Source organism: Dryas octopetala, chromosome 8 (assembly GCF_963921425.1).
Source record: "Dryas octopetala chromosome 8, drDryOcto1.1, whole genome shotgun sequence".
NCBI classification, from domain to species: domain Eukaryota; kingdom Viridiplantae; phylum Streptophyta; class Magnoliopsida; order Rosales; family Rosaceae; genus Dryas; species Dryas octopetala.
The window spans coordinates 11,522,647-11,542,311 of NC_141373.1; the positions used below are offsets into that span (position 1 = coordinate 11,522,647).

General features: G+C 34.9%; 2 protein-coding genes across 2 annotated transcripts; both read left to right on the forward strand.

Annotated features, from left to right (window-relative positions):
* The first annotated feature begins 1,883 nt into the window (after nucleotides 1-1,883).
* DRP3A (dynamin-related protein 3A) lies at nucleotides 1,884-10,835 on the forward strand. Its single transcript, XM_086253729.1, has 20 exons — nucleotides 1,884-2,403; nucleotides 3,192-3,474; nucleotides 3,561-3,589; nucleotides 3,702-3,803; nucleotides 4,358-4,426; nucleotides 4,526-4,585; nucleotides 4,830-4,943; nucleotides 5,155-5,203; nucleotides 5,343-5,452; nucleotides 6,380-6,472; nucleotides 6,674-6,766; nucleotides 6,861-6,998; nucleotides 7,669-7,782; nucleotides 7,882-7,977; nucleotides 8,170-8,212; nucleotides 8,461-8,609; nucleotides 8,727-8,873; nucleotides 9,515-9,567; nucleotides 9,694-9,793; nucleotides 10,153-10,835. Exons 1-20 carry the CDS (start codon nucleotides 2,020-2,022, stop codon nucleotides 10,426-10,428), a joined length of 2,502 nt encoding a protein of 833 aa, XP_086109855.1. The 5' UTR covers nucleotides 1,884-2,019; the 3' UTR covers nucleotides 10,429-10,835.
* A 2,682-nt stretch (nucleotides 10,836-13,517) lies between these two features.
* LOC147277215 (cyclic nucleotide-gated ion channel 1-like) lies at nucleotides 13,518-18,080 on the forward strand. The gene is made up of 7 exons (XM_086254043.1): nucleotides 13,518-13,653; nucleotides 14,117-14,522; nucleotides 14,741-14,922; nucleotides 15,789-16,070; nucleotides 16,267-16,381; nucleotides 16,957-17,214; nucleotides 17,300-18,080. The coding sequence occupies exons 1-7, from the start codon at nucleotides 13,625-13,627 to the stop codon at nucleotides 17,774-17,776; spliced, it is 1,749 nt and encodes a 582-aa protein (XP_086110169.1). The 5' UTR covers nucleotides 13,518-13,624; the 3' UTR covers nucleotides 17,777-18,080.
* Nucleotides 18,081-19,665: the final 1,585 nt, after the last annotated feature.

The window sequence follows — 19,665 nt, forward strand, 5'->3', positions numbered from 1 at the left end:
TAAAAATCCATCAAAATCTATGAGAAAAGTCAAGGAAACTCTAAATAGAATTATGTCAAAGTCTATGTGAAGTTTATGAAAGTTATTAAAAATTCATCAACTCTACCAAAGTCAATGACTTTTAAAACTCTACAAAAATTCATTAAAATTCTAATTGAATACACCCCCTTAAATCTTTTAAATTTTCTACCATTACATATGTTTGTATGACATACAAATAAGATAACAAAACAAAACAAACTCAAAGCGCTTCCAGTTATGGGCTTATTGGCTTATGTGCTTCTAGTAAAAATGTTATTAAGTAAAAATGCTTGGAAATGTGTTATGTGGGGCATTAATATATTTTTTATCCCCTTTTGGTCCTAATTTTCAATTTGCAAAAGAAAGGATAAAATTCCGAAGGTTCAAATTTTTGTTAGTTTTTCAAAAATTTCCTTTCTTCCCATTCTAAGAGGGTAAATGATGTCTTAACCAAAGTGTTATTTTTACGGGCTTTTCTTTTCTCTCCTAAGCCTTACAAAATGTTTTAACAATCTTGAATCGATTAACTTAAAAAATTGTCGTGGAAGAAAGTTGAGGGTAATTGGGAAAATAGGAAAGAGGAGGAAGAAGTCATTGAGGTTAGACTAAGTGGTGTGGGGTTATTGGTTAGATTAGGCTAAGTCCACGATTCAATTCCTTTTAATGTAACAAAAAAACTGGAGGACGCTCAAGAAGGAAAGGGTAGGTTCAGTTAATTGAATTGGTAGGGTCAAATTGATAACCAAATTAGTGGATCGGTATGGCATATTTGCAATTGTATTCTATCCAATGGGTTCGTTTAATCAAAATTCTCAATTTGGATTGTTTTGGTTTCGATTTTAACTAGTCCTATTAACTTTTAAAAAATCCTAATGTATATGACCCAAATTTCAAAAGATTTAAGGCCCAAAATTTTAAAAAACTGGATTTTGGCAAAATTTAGTTCTAATCTAAACAAAGTCCCAAGTTTATAGGCTTTAACATACAATTAAAGGTCAACCTAATAGCAATATAACATGATTAATAAACTAAAATTTGGGTCGATTTGGATCACGATCTGGAGTTTTGAAATTAAATCATTTAGTTTGGTAAGTATTTAGCCGAAACAAATAAAATAAAATAAAAACCAAACAGGATCCTAAGGCTTGATTTGGTCAATTTTTCAATGTTTCCGGTTAGGAATGCTTACCCTACAACTCTACAAGGAGAGGGAGAGGGGAGATCGAGTGTGAAAAAAATGTCTATGAAAAAGTTGTGTCCTCGTTACAACTTCTAGGTTTTTTAGTAGTGTCCTCATTAATCACAACTTCTAGGCTTTTTAGTTGTGTCCTCATTAATCACATTCTAAAATTAAAGACAAACTTGTAAGAGCATGTGCATTGGTTAGCTATAAGCAATAGCTAAAGCTAAAATTTAGCTAAAGGTCATAAAAATCTTCTATATTGGTTGGCATTTAGTTAAGCTAAAATTGCAAAAGATATTGCAAGCTCAAAAGTCAAGAAAAAACAAGGATGTGACGCACGCTGATTGGAGAATGTCCTGCAACTGAGTCTCATGCTGAAAACTAAAGCTAAAAGCTAAATATATTGATCTTAGTTATAACATTTATCAATATACATTATACAAGTTTGTGATTTTAGCTGAAAGCTATAGTTAAATATTATTTTTAGCTACAGATATAGCTACAACCAATGCGCTTAAACTTTGTAAAGTTTAAGAACCAAAAGTGTAGTAATTCCTAAAATGCAAGACCATTATTGTAATTAACCCAAAAAATTCCGCCTCCTCTCGTCCCCTCACAGTACGTGCCTTCTAACTAATTCTATTGGACTAAAACAGCTAAAACTCGAAGGCTCCAGGCCTCCAGTCACACGAAAATCAAATCAAACTCTCTCTCTCTCTCTTGACCAAAAAAAAAAAAAACTCTCTATTTCTCTCTCTCTCCAAGAAATTTCGAAAACCCTAGGACTTCACCGTCCAGTTCGATCCAGTCCAACCATGGCTGAAGAGCCCTCAGTGGCGCCACCTCAACCACCTTCTTCTTCTTCCTCGTCTTCAGCTTCGCCCCTCGGGAACTCCGTGATCCCAATAGTGAACAAGCTGCAGGACATCTTCGCGCAGCTCGGTTCCCAATCCACCATCGAGCTCCCTCAGGTGGCCGTGGTCGGCAGCCAGAGTAGCGGCAAGTCGAGCGTGCTCGAGGCCCTAGTCGGCCGCGACTTCCTGCCGCGGGGTTCCGAAATTTGCACGCGCCGCCCGCTCGTGCTCCAGCTCTTGCAGACTAAGCGCAACCCCGATGGCACCGACGAGGAGTACGGCGAGTTCCTGCACGTGCCCGGAAAGCGCTTCCACGACTTCTCGGATATTCGGAGGGAAATTCAGGTGCCCTTTATTCCTTCACAGTGTTCTTTTTTTTTTTTTTTTTTCAATTTTGATGTTTGGTTGCCGATACAGTGCAGACAATTATGCATTGCGATTTGAATTTGAATATTGTAAGAATTAACTTCATTCGGTTTCTCAGTGTATATGGTTGGTTTATTTATCTGTTTCTTTGTGAAACTTTTTGAGGAAGTATAGAGAAACTTTTTGCCGTAAGATATAGTATAGTTTAGTATGTTAATATTGTGCAGATAAAAATTCAATGGTTTGCTAAGTAAGTGCAATAATCTGGACATAACAGTATGTCTTCCTGGTAAGGAGTCTACACAATGCTATTTTGACTTCACATTTGCCTCTACTATTCAGTTGTTGAGTGTTAAACCTGCCACTATAGCTTTGGCATTTTGGGTGGTTAAATGTAGCTACTTCGATTTGAAGTCTTTATCAGAACCTTGGCTTCCTTTTCTAACTCCCACGATGACTTTCATTCTGCTTCTGCTACCAAGATTTTATCTTTCTACTTTTGACCTTAGGAAAGAGTGATGAAACTAAGTTATTTTTATAATTCATTATAGAAATTTGAACACTCTCATTTACCTCTAGACAACCAAGTATGACGAAAAATAATTGACTTTATTTTTTCGTTTCTCTTATTTATTCCTGATGTTCTCATGTAGAAAACGGACTAAAAGAAGTGTAAATATATATAGATCCAATTGTTAGCTGAAGCTATAAGTGTTATATATATATATTCATTATTCCTTTTCTTAATAAACACCTATTTGACATAGGCCGAGACAGAGAGAGAAGCAGGGGGAAATAAAGGTGTCACAGACAAGCAGATTCGTTTGAAGATATTTTCACCTAATGTTCTTGATATTACTCTGGTAGATCTACCTGGTATAACAAAGGTTCCTGTTGGTGACCAGCCCTCTGATATTGAAGCAAGAATTAGGACGATGATCATGTCTTACATTAAAGTTCCAAGCTGTTTAATTCTGGCTGTGACAGCAGCAAATTCAGATTTAGCAAACTCGGATGCTCTTCAGATTGCAGGAAATGCTGATCCTGATGGTAGATTCTGAACTTCTGATATTAGCATTCCTGGTTGAATTGATATATATTTATCTGACGAGGGTGAGTCAATTTCCTATCAACAGGTCTGCGAACCATAGGAGTTATCACAAAGGTGCAACTTTTTTGGACTTAGGATTTCTTTTGCAGTTCTAATTCATTGAAAAAGTTTCAAGATTTTTACTTTATGCTGATTATGTTTCATCTTATTTTTTTAATGACCTCAGTTGGATATTATGGATAGAGGTACTGATGCCCGTAATCTGTTGCTTGGAAAAGTGATTCCCCTGCGACTTGGTTATGTAGGTGTTGTGAATCGTAGTCAGGAGGTAATCTATCTTAAACCAGAAGATGCTTGACCCTCTGCTATATGTGAGATGATGGTCATAAACCAGTGATACTTTTGTGGAAAATAAGTATGAATTTGTTGAAAATCTATCTCTGTTTTTTTTTTCCTGCCCTTTTCGTACCTTCCAAACTCGTGTTTAATATTGTTTTGAATGTGGTGTTGCCTTTTTCTTACCCAAATATGGATAATTAATGTCAAGCAGCTGATAATGGAAAGCTGCTTTTCTTTCCTTTTGATTTTCTCAAATTGTATACAAAGTCCTGTTTTCCTAGGATGCTTCTTCTTGTAAAACTACATGTCTCTTCTTGTTGCATTGTTTATTTGGTGAATTCCCCCCTTTCTTCTTTTTCTTTTTTCCCGTATTTCACATTATGTACATGCATATCTAGGAGTGTTTTGTTTGGCGTACATTTCATAGAATTGTTCTAACTGATGTGTTGGGTTTCCTCGTAATAGTGGTTATCAAAATAGGAAGTCTATAGGAAAGGTTTCCTCAGATTCTGATAAGGCTGCTCAATCTTATCCTTTAAACAGGATATCATGCTGAACCGGAGTATCAAGGACGCACTTGTGGCTGAAGAGAAGTTTTTCCGCAGCCGTCCAGTATGATCACTTTTCCTTTAATTATTAATATATTATACATCTCTTGGCATGTATTTAGCAAATATTTTATATTATATTTTCTCTGATGGTGTTATATAGGTATATAATGGTCTAGCTGATCGCTGTGGCGTTCCTCAGTTGGCGAAGAAGTTGAACCAGGTATACAATTTGTGGAACTGAATCCCTAATTCAGTAAACAACTCTTACAAATTTTGTCTCATGGTAACAAGATGTCCCATTGTTCCATATGGACTATATGTGTGTGTATATATATATTCCATTTTAATTTTGCTTAGATTATTGTGATTGTATGGCATTTTCTTGGTAATTTGGCTCATCAGTTGGAAGATAGTTATATGAATCCAGATAGCCAATGAAGTTAACCCTTGGAATTCATTTACAGATTCTAGTGCAACACATTAAGGCAGTACTTCCGGGGCTCAAATCACGCATTAGCTCTGCACTAGTTTCTGTTGCCAAGGAACATGCAAGTTATGGGGAAATCACAGAATCAAAGGTGTGCTTATTTGTGGTGAAAACTGTCTTGATTTTTATGGTTGATATTATTGGGCAATGAAATGTTATATTGTATTGAGCCTTGAGGTTATTGTTTTTGTTCTATTCACAATAGAGGATGTGTGGCATTTAATTTCTGTTTGTCTTTTAGTCCTGAATGGTGATTTCTTAATGTTAATCTAAATATTTGTCTGAATTTTTGTTACCAATAGGCTGGACAGGGAGCCCTTCTCCTTAACATTCTTTCAAAGTACTCTGAAGGTAAATATGTTTTATCTGCTCTCTCTCTTCTTTGTCTTTCCTGAGGAATGTTAAAAATCATGTCTTTTACTTGTATGTTTCTGAGTTATGTACATGTTTAGGCTGATCAATGGTATTCCAAATTTCTTGTTGAAAACAGCATTTTCTACAATGGTTGAGGGGAAGAATGAAGAAATGTCAACATCTGAGCTTTCTGGTGGAGCAAGAATTCACTATATTTTTCAAAATATCTTCGTGAAAAGTTTAGAGGTTTGAACTCTGCGATAACTATGCACTCTTTCTGGGAGAGATTTATATAGTGAACGTTTGTGGCATTTATTCATTTGTGGCACATTATACCCTTAACATATACGTTTAGCTTTGTATCTCATCAAATAAATTGCAATTGTTTGATTCCATCTTTAAGGGTTCCTTATTATTTCTTCATTTTCCCAGTAAGATTACAGTATGCTATATTCTAATTTTATGTATCATTATCACTTACCAAAAAACTGTTCTATATTTTAATTTTTCTGCCATTATAGGCTAATCGCTCATTTGAAGGCTGGAAGAACTGCATATTGTAATGTTGATACATTAAAAAAAAAAAAAAAAAAAAAAAAAACAGAGATTGTAATATTGATATTTTACAACTCTTCTTCACTTCATCAATTAAATGGATTTTTTTTTTTTGTGTGAAATGATAATATTTGAACCCTTGGAAAACAAATGCAGCTTTTTGTACATGGATATTGCTGTGACAGTCAAATGTTACATGGATATATTGGTGCTATGAGTTCAATTTAATATAATTGTGCTCTTTTAAGGAAGTGTATCTAAATGTTTAAAATTAAGGTTCTTTATGATGAAAAATATGACCTTTGTACTTTGCTACATATTTTTGAAGTATTTTGGGGTTTACATTTCTTTAAATTTTAAGTTGTCAGACATTGTTCTTGTTTGTAGATTTAAATTTTCATGTGTGAGATCCTAGCCCTTTACAGGAAAAAGTAGCTAAAAGAAATTTATATGGAGAAATGAATAATGAGGTCTAAATACTTAAATCAATGGGTTATCCTGCCTAAGTTCTCTCTCCCTCCAGCTATGATATTTTGTGGTTTCTTTGGTAGAAACATCTGTAGACTAACCGTCTGTTTTCATATTATATTATATGATGTGATTTGATTTGTTGTGTAGGAGGTGGATCCGTGTGAGGACCTGACAGATGATGACATTCGAACTGCCATTCAAAATGCCACTGGTCCTAAATCTGCATTATTTGTACCAGAAGTAGGTCTTATTGCACTCTTTTCAGTTTCTGATTTCTTTTGTTTTCTCTTACATTGTTATGTCATTTGTTTTCTTTTACATTGTTATGTCATTTGTTTTCTTTTACATTGTCATGTCATTTGTTTTCTTTTACATTGTCATGTCATTTGTTTTCTTTATTATTCAATCAAGAGCATGTCATTTTAACTTTCGTGCATATAGGTGCCTTTTGAAAATCTTGTCCGGAGGCAAATAGCTCGTTTGTTAGATCCAAGCCTTCAGTGTGCTAGGTTCATATACGACGAGTTGATGAAGGTAGGAAAAATGCTACTTGTATTTTTCTCTTTCCCGGTACTGCTCAGTGCTCATATTCCTGATTGATTTCCAAACAAAATTGGTCTGTGTTCAGATTAGCCATCGCTGCCTAGTAAATGAATTGCAGCGATTCCCTGTTCTGAGAAAGCGGATGGACGAAGTCATAGGGAACTTCTTACGAGAAGGCCTTGAACCATCTGAGACAATGATTGGACACATTATTGAGATGGAGGTATGATGATGAAGTACTTTGCATTATATTTCTATTGCATTATGTGAATGAAATTGAAACATAAATCATTTCAGGACCTGCATCCCACTCTACAAACCAGCATGAATTTTTCTAACTCCAGTTACTTTCTACTCTTTTTTTTTTCTTTTTTTCCTTTGTTGAATCTCTTTCTTTGGTGTTGCTGGGTGTACTCCCTATTATATTCTGAATGCTCTAGTTGGTAATGCTAATTGTTTTTTTTTTTTTTTTTAAGCTGCGGCCTTTATCTTTATTTGTTAACATCTTTGATGAATCATGTGTTCCTCTGTACTTGTTACTTGTTCTTTTGTACTGTTCTGGCTTGAGTTGGGAACTGGCTTTGCTTTATCTTCTGCATTGGGCTAGTTTTGGTCCTTATGTTTTATGTTTTTTCTGGCCTTGCCTGCTGTATTATTTTCATTGGGTGCATGTACAGTCATGCCGTTGGTTGGCATGGGTGTTAATGCCTTGATTTTAGTTATAATTTTCACCCGGGAGCAAATATGATTTTGAACAATCCCCTTATTGCAATAATAATTCAGTGTCACTTTCCATAATTGCTAGAACAATATTATTTATATTGTATTGCTTTAATTTTTTCTCATAAATGTTTTTGAATATATTTGGATCTTATTCTAATTAAATTGTGCAGATGGACTACATAAATACTTCACATGCAAATTTCATTGGTGGGAGTAAGGCTGTGGAGATTGCATTGCAACAGGTGAAGTCCACTCGGATTCCTCTGCCTCTTTCCAGGCAAAAGGTATGCTGTACCAAGGGTCATCATTATATGTATATTAGTTCACTGCAATCTGTTAGCCATTCTTATCTTATTATGTCTTTTTTTTTTCTTATCAATTAGGACAGTGTAGAACCTGATAAGGTACCAACATCTGAAAGAAGTTTGAAATCCAGAGCTATTCTTGCCAGACCAGTAAACGGTATTGTGCATGAACAGGTATGGGAAAGTTGTTCCTTTTCTGGGGTTCAATATTTTTCCGCAAACAACTCATGCTGAGTTGCTGACACTATGCCTTTAGTTTTAGCTGTAATAGCTATAGCTTTGAGAGAACAATGTTAAAATTTGCTATTTTTAGTCACTATTAAGCTGGTTTTGTTGTATTAATGATTTTGTTTGGATGACTGGCAGGGTGTTCGGCCCATGGTAGAAAGTGAAAAAGTTGCACCCGCTGGTAATATATTACCTAAAATATCATTTTCAACTTTTTTTCTTTTTTTGGGATCTAAAATAAAATGATGGTACTTCAGAATTTGAGGTCAACAATATCTATATGATAGATTTGTATCTCCTGGTGAGATGATAGGATCTTGTGTGCGTGCATGTGCGTGCATGTGTATTATTGCATGATTCCACGTAGGAACTGGCATGCAGCATTGGAATTTAATTCATTTTATTTTGTCGCCCTTTGTAATTGATTAGGAGGCACCAGTGGTTCAACTTGGGGGATTTCATCAATTTTTGGTGGGGGTGATAACCGTACGCCTGCCAAAGAGAGCATAATAAACAAGTCATATAATGAAACTATTCACAACATGGAACAAGCCATCTCTATGATCCATTTAAGAGAGGTATTTTCTAGTTTCTAGTATTGACTTCGGCTACGTGCTTCTATCCGAAATTTTCTATTTTAAATATCTTTTATAATATTTATTTCTGTTTTTACCCTAATGTATGGTTTTCTTTAGCCCCCGACTGTCTTGAGGCCCACAGAGAATCACTCAGAGCAGGAGACAATTGAAATTTCTGTCACAAAACTCCTGTTAAGATCATACTATGACATTGTTAGGAAGAATATAGAGGATTCTGTACCAAAAGCAATAATGCACTTCCTGGTAATATTGACTTTCTTAAATGTGCCCAGTTATTTTTGTTGTTTCTTACACTGTTTTCCCTTTTCTTTTCCTCTTTTACTTTTCTTTCAATGATTTCTGTACCATATACTTAGAACTCTAATGATTATTAAGTATTGTGTTAAACTAGGACCTATTTGAGGTACAAGCGGAGAAAATAAATTTAAATTAGGTCAAATATAAACCTTGTTAAATGATGAAACTTCAACTATTCCCTTGTGACCTCTTAAGTCTGAGGGCTTCCTCTATCATACACACAAAATTCATATTTAAATTGAACAAGTTCATTGGTTTGAAACAATTATGGATATTATGAATGTTGGTTCCTGAGACCATTTTAAGCCTTGTGAATGAAAGAACTTCTCTCTCTATATATTTGAGCTATGAAGCATCATAGCTTTCTTGTCTGCCTTGCATATTCTTATGTAATTCTTATTATACAAAAGCATATGTCATTAGTGCTTTATTTGTGGTCAGAGTTTTATGTAATGTGTTTCCAAGATTGATATTATATTATTATATTCAGTTCGTGTTGTTGTGTGATGGATATATTGGTGTTAATCTGAACTCTTAGCATGTCATAGATTTTATTAACTATTTGTCTTTCATCAACATGTACTCAGGTAAATCATACAAAGCGTGAGCTGCACAATGTTTTCATTATGAAGCTTTACAGGTAACAAAGAAACTGTCTTGTCAGTTGTCAAGTTTACATATAATGCTGTTGTATGTACTAGTTTACTAGTTTGCCTGTATTGACTGTTGATTGTGCTATCTCTTGGTTTTTTATGATTTCAAACAGAGAGAACCTGTTTGAAGAGATGCTGCAGGAACCTGATGAAGTATCAATGAAGAGAAAGCGCACCCGGGAAACCCTCCGAGTCCTGCAACAGGCTTTCCGGGTTGGTTTTTCCTAATTTCTTATGCTCTAGAGTTTCAAGGATCAACGATGGCTCAAGATATATCTTAATTTATACACAACTGCACTTGGATTTCCATAAAAGTATTGGCTCTGTATGTATTTATGCACACATGTCATACATGCTGTTGTGTACATCTTACCCTTTGTTTACATGTCATATGTATGTAATTTTGACGCATGGTTAATTAGCACCTGAGTACTAAAAAGGGAAGTCACTGAATGCCCATAGGTTCCAAATTTGCACTATTTGCAATTACTGTTTTTAGATTTGCAAAGAAGATACAGTGGGAGATCTTCGGTTATATACTTGTATTAACTACTGTTTTTCTTTGTTGGCAGACATTGGATGAACTGCCTTTGGAAGCCGAGACAGTAGAGAAAGGTTACAGTTTGGGTGCTGATCCGACGGGGTTGCCAAAGATCCATGGATTGCCGACATCATCGATGTACAATACAAGCAGTAACAATGATTCCTACTCAGCTTCACCAAAGAACCCAAAGTCAAGAAAATCATCTCACTCAGGGGAGCTTCACTCACCATTTTATGCTAATGCCGATTCTAATGGAAGTGGACGCATGTACATGCCTGGTCTCTATCCAACTGTTGATCTATAAGCCATTCAAGACTTAAAGTAACTCCATGTCTTTCAAAATGGTGTCGAAGCGTCATTATATTCATTTGATTTTTCTGTCCAACTCTGGATGTGAATGGAATTTCACCTTCCATTGCCAGCTTGTTGGGGAGTTGGTATTTTGTTCCAACCGATTAGTGCAAGTCGCGTATCTGGCATTGCTATTTCCTCTGCTACTTTTTCTTTTTGCCCCTCTTATATAGTATAGGTTGATAATTGTATTTTTTGTACGAGGCTCCAAGAATAACAGGGAACAGAATCACTTATTACCATCTTTCCCTTTTACCTGTCTTAACTATTTTTGTCAGAATCAGATGGCTCTCAGATATGCATATATCTTTTGTTTTACATTCGAGACTGTTCAGAACTTGGTAATGAAATTATGCACGTTGCAACCATTTGCCAATTGTAATTAGCATCTAGTGTATCTAAACAAAGTTTGAATGGATGTGTCGTGCTCCATTGTTAATCGATAATGCAATAACAACGAATGTGTTGCATGTTTTGTTCCTCCAGAAGTATTTGCCTCCATAGGTTTAAAGCTTTCTAATATGCTGCATTTCCAAAATTTGCATGGACTTTCATTAGGGTTTAATATTTTAGTACATAACCCCTTACCCTTTCAAATTAATAAAAAGTCTAAAATACGTGTTATATGAAACATACGTGTATGACATAAACAAATAAATGAATATATCAAACGTCTAAACTTTAAAAGTTCTAAGCCAAGTTTTAAAACTTTTTAAAAATATTTTTTAAACAAAAAACCTCCACACTCCCCTTCCTGATTTTTGATGGGAGGACCAGACTAGAGGTGTCAATTTATGTTAGTGGAATCGTGTTTGTGTTTGTGTCAAAAGGCTCACTATAACTCAACACATTTATAATCTTGTTGTGTTCAGGTTGACTCGATGTATCTTGTGATTTAAAAACTTAATAAAATTTCTTTTATGCTTTAAACAAAAACTCACTTGTGGATCACTTGAAAAACAAAAATCTAGTTAATTATGATACTATCGAAGGCACAAAAAAATAATTCTCAAATCATTAAGCTATTTATGGTATTTTGCTTATTAGTATAAATGATGTTAAGGGTTGTCCACTTGAGCCCAATGGTGGTTCCAGTTATGGGGGAAGCTAGTGAATTTGCAAACATGATATTTTGGCTGGACTTGTTTGGATGCAAGTCTTTTACTTGCAAAATTGAAGGCATTTGGAATTTTCATCAAAACGTGGGACAACTGGAGGAGTTTATTCCATTGGATTGACTCACCCCTCATAAATTATAGTCATACTTAATTATTTAATACTTTGCAGAGATGATTTTTGAATAGTGATTTAAAAAACGAATGGTTCTGATTATGAATTTACACAGTAAAATAATGTAATTTTAATTGATTAATATAAAATTAGCACATAAGAAATTAACAACGGATTCAGATCCGTACAGCTCCAACCATCAAGACTTTACCTCTAAATTTTCTATTAACCCTGGGCAGGAATATTGGTTTTGTTTAGTACGGATTGAGTGTTGGCTTCTTGTTGTGGAATTTTTGCTTTGTTCCGCTTTATAGACATTGTGGATTTTCTCTAAGTGCCATGACTTTGTTGCTGGTATCACCATTGGAACTGAGATGAAGTACAATTTGGGATTTTTTTTCTAATGAAAGACCAAATGGCGATGGAGGAGAGCTATCATCAGATAAATAAAAAATTATGAACAGTATAACACGTTTTTTAAAGAGTCCACATTCTGTCATCCATTTGCCAAAAATATTGTCTTCAGTCATTACTTTATATAAAAAGAAAAATTAAATATAGAAGTGTCAAACAAGACGAGCTAACGTACCATAACAGGAGCATAACATGATTAATAGAGGCATAACATGTGCATGAAACAAGTTAGACCGACAAAAGCACGACGCAAGTAAATGGGCTAGACCGGATCAAAGTTCTTAGCCCATAAGGCACGGCACGGCAGAAATATGACGGGAGCTAAGCACAAAGATGTGGCGGGGCTTATGGATGAGAATCAGCTTCCTAGATATGAGCAACCCTTGATCGAGAGCTGAGGCTAATCGCGTTAGCATCCAAGCTCGTCATGGGCAAAAGTCCTTGGACCTCTGTGGGACCCGAATTTACCTAGCAGATTATGGGGCAATGAAATTGGGCCATAGTGAAGATAAAAAGGAATGGGCCCCGAGTTCAGCCCAACAAGCAAGGATGTAAAGTCCAAGCCCATGTTAAGTAATTAACACACGTGGAAGCAACAACAATGTTCTTATCAATAAATAATAAATAATAAGAATGTTTGTAATCAGAATTAAAAGGCCATTCAAGATCATTCTTCTCATGCAGGACGTGGGAATGGAAATGTGACGCCCTCTACTTTCATTGCCGAGAGGAGATCATCATTTTGCTCTCATCAACCTTTGGGTCTGGTTATTCAACCATTTCTTTAATTGTGGGCTAATTAATTCTTTTTGAGAATTTTTGTTCCAACAACCTCTACTGAATCTGAACATGGAAATATGGCTTTTGCTTTGGTAGTACACCACATGCATTTTCCTTTGATTTCTAATAAAGTTGGACTAGAGTTATTGGCTATTTTTAGATTAAAATATTGTGATATTGAAACGGTTAACCTCACTATGCATGCTTCCCTCAGGACCGGGGTTGTACTTATTATTTTTTCGAAATTAGACATTTTTAAGGTCTCGCTGGCCTGCAAAGTCTTCTCTCAACTACTAGGAAGGGGTTGCGAAGTTGATCGATGTAGTAATAAACTAATTTATACCAATACTTGGGGCACAAGAGATGCAGACCCATTGTCAATACTAACGATTTATTATTCATTTATTATAAAATGTAGACATAATAATTCTTTGCAGTCGTTATCAAAAAGCAAAAGTATTTGAAGTGAAACTGTGACCATAGTTTCACTTCAAATACTTTTATCTGAGTGGATCAATTCTCTTTCACTGTCAGGTTAGCAGCGCTTCACATTTCAACTGGATTCAATATGGATAGCTCTGTAACTCTCAGTTTTCATATTTGCAGGAATATATCAACATTATTATTCACAACTTTGATGTATTTAGAAGGGACAGTTGTGAGGTTAGTTTCTTTAATTCCGAGGACACAGTTGTGCATCATAGATTCATAAGTAAGCTTGAGTTATGGAGAACTCCGAAGAGACAGTTGTGAGGTTCGTTTCTTTGATTCTTTTATTTATTATTATTTTTTTTTTTAGAAATAATTTTTGTATCAAGCAATAGGACTAGCTTGCAGCTGCAATGATGGTCTTTTAAGATAATTCATCAAAAGTAGTGGTCAGCTCAGCATCATATAACTGATAAACATATTTCAGGTTTTTATGTATGGCTGTAACTGTAAGGCCCCCTTGCAGAACCTTTACTTGGTATTAGAACAAATTAAAGTCATTGTGTTGCAATCTGACTGTAGTATTTCAAAGGCCTAATATCTAATTTTGGCATATGCAAGTTTAGTATGACTCAAATAAACAATACAGTGGAATGCTTTTCTGTGTGAAAGCTAGCTGGAGTGGCATAAGTGTACTACTTACACCATACATAGTTTGAATGGTCCTTTTCCATGTTTCTTCTTTCTGATGTGGGCAACTTATTGTTTGTTTGTTGTGTCTTTTTCAGTATGGTAGAACATTGGACAGCCGAGGCTGAAATAGGGAAGCCATTCCTTCTAGTATGGAAGAGGATATTTGTAATATCATGTGTGTTTGCTGTCTTAATGGATCCTTTGTTCTTGTACATTCCTATCATTAATGAGGATATGAAGTGTCTCCAATTGGACCTAAAGATGAAGAAAACAACTTTTGTTTTGAGATCAGTGACAGATCTCTTTTATATAGTGAACATAATCATTCAAATTTCTATTGCACTTAAAGCTCAGACATTTCGGTTCAAGGGGGAATCATATCGTAGTAAGATAGTGTTGACAAAAGGTGCAATATTAGTTGAGGATGCTTTGGATTTGGCTAAGTGGATTTGGCGTTCACACATCCTAATTGACACCTTAGCCGTCCTTCCAATTCCACATGTATGCAGATCCTTTAACCTCTCTATCTGTTTAACATTCACATAGGGTTCTGATTCTGCTATGTTAGGATATAAATTTCATTATATATATATATAATAGCATAAGATATTTGCTTTATAGCGGCTGAAAATTACCACTAGGCCAAGATCTGCTTATTACATGTGACTTCGCACTATAATTAGCTTTAACTGCTAATTAGGCCTTTGTAATGTGTGCAGGTAGTAATTTTCATTTTCTTTACAAAGTTGAGGGGCTCGAGATCAAGAATATTTCTCAACTCTCTTGTCCTGTTTCAATATGTACCACGGGTTCTTCGCATCTACCTCTCATGTGAAGAACTTAAGAATTCTATCCAGTCTGCATTCAAATTCTTTACGTTCATCCTTGCAAGTCATGTAAGGTTCAATCTTAATTAGTTCATTTTAACTACTCCATAAGTTTGCTTTAATTTCACATCAAGTTAACTCAAAATATTCTATATATATATAAATATTTTCTCTATGTGGGTTTAAACATGAAAATTCACTGCTCTTCTGCATGTCTTCTGCATGTCCACTTAATCCATAAGTAATATTAAAGCACTTCAATGTTGTCCTCTTTTGTGAATTTTGGCCCATGATGGAAACTGTTCTCATACCAAATATAATGGTCCAAAAATAAAACTTGTGCTTGCAAAAATTAGCTTGGTGGAGAATGGTGCTCAAGATATAGCTAATACTAGTATTCATAATATTCTATTTTTTTGATATAGGACATTTGGGATTTGGGGTATGACACACTCAGTAATGTTTGATTGGACTTCTTCATAAAAGTTTAGGTTAATTTTTAATTGAATTAACCTTGATGAATAATAAACATACATGGTGCATAATGAAGAGGCAGTAGGCACATCCTCTGTATCCATGAAATGTACTTGCAGATATCTTAAGCATCATGTATTATCATTAATTGCAAGTGTTAGACGAGGCAATGTCACTCTCTTCTTTCAATCCTCAATGCCTAACCGTGAGAATCTAATGCTATTGTGCAATGGTCTCAGAGCTGCCAAAAGTCTCAGCCTTCTTTGTTTTCTGTTTTGTTTTTGGTTTTTGGCTATCAAAATTTGACAGGCTTCATTTAATACTTTTTGAAGCTCTTTTTTATGAAAACTTACCTTATTTTCCACGCTTCAGAGCAGTTACATTTTTCCTTTCTTCTCCTTATTTTTCTTCTTCAGAATTTTCTTTAAAGTCCAATTGTTAACTAATTTGTTGGTCCTTTAGGTAGTTGGAGCCCTTGGTACTTTTTCTCTATTCAACGAGAGACAGATTGTTGGCAATATGCCTGTCGAAGTAAGAATGGGTGTGAAGCTAGTGCTTTTGACTGTGATGATGATTACACATTCAGAAATATTGCACTTCTAAAGGATTTATGTCCTATAAATCCACCTAATGCAACACTTTTCAACTTTGGTATATTTCTTGATGCCCTTCAATCTGGTATGTTGGGATCAACAGATTTTCCACAAAAGTTCTTGCACTGTTTCTGGTGGGGTTTGCGAAATCTAAGGTTTGCGCATATAAGACTATTTGATCTTGCTAGCTTATTGAGCTATATATGTTTAGTGAAGAAAAAAAAATTTAAAATCAACTTAACTAATGCTTTTAACATAGAGAAATGGTTGTAGATTTGCTTATGTGAGCAAATTGAATTAATTTATAACTTGAGATATTGCAACTTATATATTGCTACTACATTTTTGCAGTTCTTTTGGCCAAAATCTCCAGACCAGTACCTATGCATGGGAGGACCTCTTTGCAGTTTTTATTTCTATAATTGGAATGCTACTATTTTTAATATATCTCAATGGAATTTTGCAGGTTGGTTCTGAATCCTTATACAAAAAAATTTGTTCAATATTAAAGCTCCTCATAATTCACTTTATTTTGAACAGTATCTATGCATGTCGACTTAATATTTCTGATTAGGAGTGACAAATCATTTACTTGCTAATGATCACTGGATCTATTCAGTAGGCCAACTGTGAAACCAATAAAATTTCATCTTGTATTATTCACCCTATAGGATGATCATGCATTCTTTGAATGCTCAGAGATTAATTGTTTTCAGCTTCATTTGGTGTAACAAGATGCATGATAGGTCGATTCTAGAAAGTTTATGAAGTTTTCCCCAATATGGTCATTGTTTAGTGCATTGGTGTTATAGTTTCTGTGTTTTACAGTGGTGAATGAATCAAATGCATAAAAATTTATTGGTTGTGATGCGCGGTCAATATCTTGGAACGACCATTTCCTGATATTGATAATCTTTTGTTTGATGGTTTAGACTGTAAGATCAATCTCAGTATTGGGGTTGAAACTACTCTTATAGTTATACACACACACACACACACACACATAGGATTTAATGAATTAAAGCTACTTGTTCTACAAAGACATATATGCAGTTGGAAACTACAAGATCAAAGGAGCAAAGAAAGTTGATGAAAATGGAGAGGCAGAGAGGTCCAGAGATAGTATCGTGGTTATATAGCAATGACATCCCTCTGCATATGGAGAAGATGATCATGACATGTGTACTACACGAACTTGAAGCAAACAAAGATGTCAATATCAAGAATATCCTCTCTACACTTCCCTTGGAATGTTTAAAATTTATCAAGCGACATCTCTGCTTGGAAACACTAAAGAGAGTAAGCTTTTCTGTCCATCAAGAAAGTACGCATCTTCTCGGATTTAGTCACTTTATGTTTCTTAAATGTATCTATATATCCTTAGGTGCCAGTACTTCAAGCTATGGATGAGCAAGTACTGTTGACAGAAGTCTGTGATAGTTATCTTAAGCCAGTGATCTATAATGAGAACAGCTATATTATTCAGGAGAGGGAACCAATTGATAAGATGCTCTTCATCACTCAAGGCACAGTACGAACCTACACAACTAGTAATGTTGGAAGTGGTTTCTCAAGGACTAAGTGTCTTGAGAAAGGTGATTTTTATGGAGAAGAGCTTTTGAATTGGGCATTGAATAATGTTACCTCCTCTTCTGATGACTTACCCATCTCCACCAGAATTGTAAAGTGCAGCACAAAAGTTGAAGCATTTACTCTCATGGCCAACGACTTGAAGAGCCTAGTCTCTGAATTTTGGACCGACCTCATTGATGAGGAGAACCACCACCCAACTAATTCTCATCAGTTGGACTTGAGGGAGGATTTGACATCTTCTTCATTACAAGCAAGGAGGCCGGCTTAGGAATGACTTGAAAAGTGCAGTCTCTAATTCTGAAATCAGGTGCTTAAGACACTCTGAACTCTTCAAGACAATCGGATTGAAGAGTGCAAGTGGGTCTCAATGTCTCATCTTTGTAAGAATCTTTGTAAGAAATGTAATTAATAATGTAGTATATATATATAAATATGTATATATAAGTATGATACATGTATTATTATTCTATATATGACAGTGTCACATTTTTGCTAATGTCAGATGCCTGGAAAATGTGGTAGGTTTCACTGTTATGTATTGAATGCCATTTCATTTTGATTGTTCCAACTTATAATTTTGAAGCTTGATGTATCTGCTGACACTGGTTTGCCCAAGATTAGAACCCACACCTGTTTCCACATCACTCAAAATAGGAGCAAAATATATATGGGTCAATAACTAATAATTCACGCAAAAAATCAAACCCAGCACCTAATTCTTCATATTTGTAAGGAAAATGGAAAGTCTGCTGAAATCATCTGCTACTCGGTTCAAGGCACCAGATTTGTGCTTGATGACAAAAGTGAACTTCTGCAAATTAATAAGCTGCTCATTTAGCCTGTCGGGCTAAGATACGTAATTCTGAGCGATGCAGGCCACATCAGACTGTACCTAAATCAAATTTGTTAATTTACCCATATCCCTGAAAAACAAATAGCTAGTTACATTGAAAAATTTAATATAATGACTCCTAAAAATTATGAACATAAAAATAAAAACGATTTTTTTAAAAAAAATTTCTCTTAACAAGCTAGGCGGACAACAACAACATCAAATAAAATAAGAATTTTATAAGGATTGATATTACCCTTTCATATATCATCATCCTAATTAACATGAGTTATTCTCTATCTAGTAATGTCCTTCAATTAGGTCATCTTATGAGAACAATGTTTGTCAACTAAAATTACTAGACATGCGCACAATAAAGCTTCCTAGAGTACTTCATCTCACGATCAATAATCAGGATCATAAAAAAGTTTAATTTCTAAACCTTCCCACCTTAGTCAACCAGAGTTGAGACTTATACTGTAAGATTAACGATTAACGATTAAATGTCAACCGTTAAATTAGAATTTTGTATGTCTCTTTTTAAGGGGCAAGCTAGGTTCATTAGTATTTCTTCAATTAGGTGTGCACGCGTAGAATATTTTGCCCTTTTTAGTAACTTTTCTTGCAAGAATTCATGTAAAATTTTTTTTAACAGTAAGTATATGCTTACAAGTTACAACAAACGAGTAACGGTCAACCATCAACCTAGGGTTTTTTATATAAATATCTATTCAGGGTCAAGTTTATTAATCTATCCACTTTTTTCCTTCATGGTATTCTTTTGTTGAGATTCGTATTTAAAAAATTGTTGACGATTAGCAATTTAAAAGGGGAAATATTTGTCAACATTAAATAAGACCGAGAAACTAACATTGAATGTGCATTAATAAACTATACTACAAAATCTGTTAGCTTTTGGTTGGAACTTCTCAATTTAAAGGTGAATTAGTGAGATATATATATATATATATAGGTCTATTTAGGTGTGAACGTTTGTACGTTCGCATATAGCGCGCGTTTGATGACCATTGCCGAGCGCTCTATAATTTTTATGTATCAAGCGTTCGGATCTTATTTGTCAGCGTTTATGTTAAGTTTAAGTTTAACTCTAAGATTTTGGGCATAACTCTAGGTTTCTGTGTTGAGATTTTGCCCAGCGCTAGAGTACCTGTACCATCCTTAACAAACCAAATTGGAAGAACTTTACTGCAACCTCTAAATTCTAAAATAATGATTAAGAGACTCTACAACAAGAAGCAATAAAGCAATATAGTTAAAAGTTAACCACAATTAGGTTTGGAAGCTGAAGTTTCGATAGGAACCTC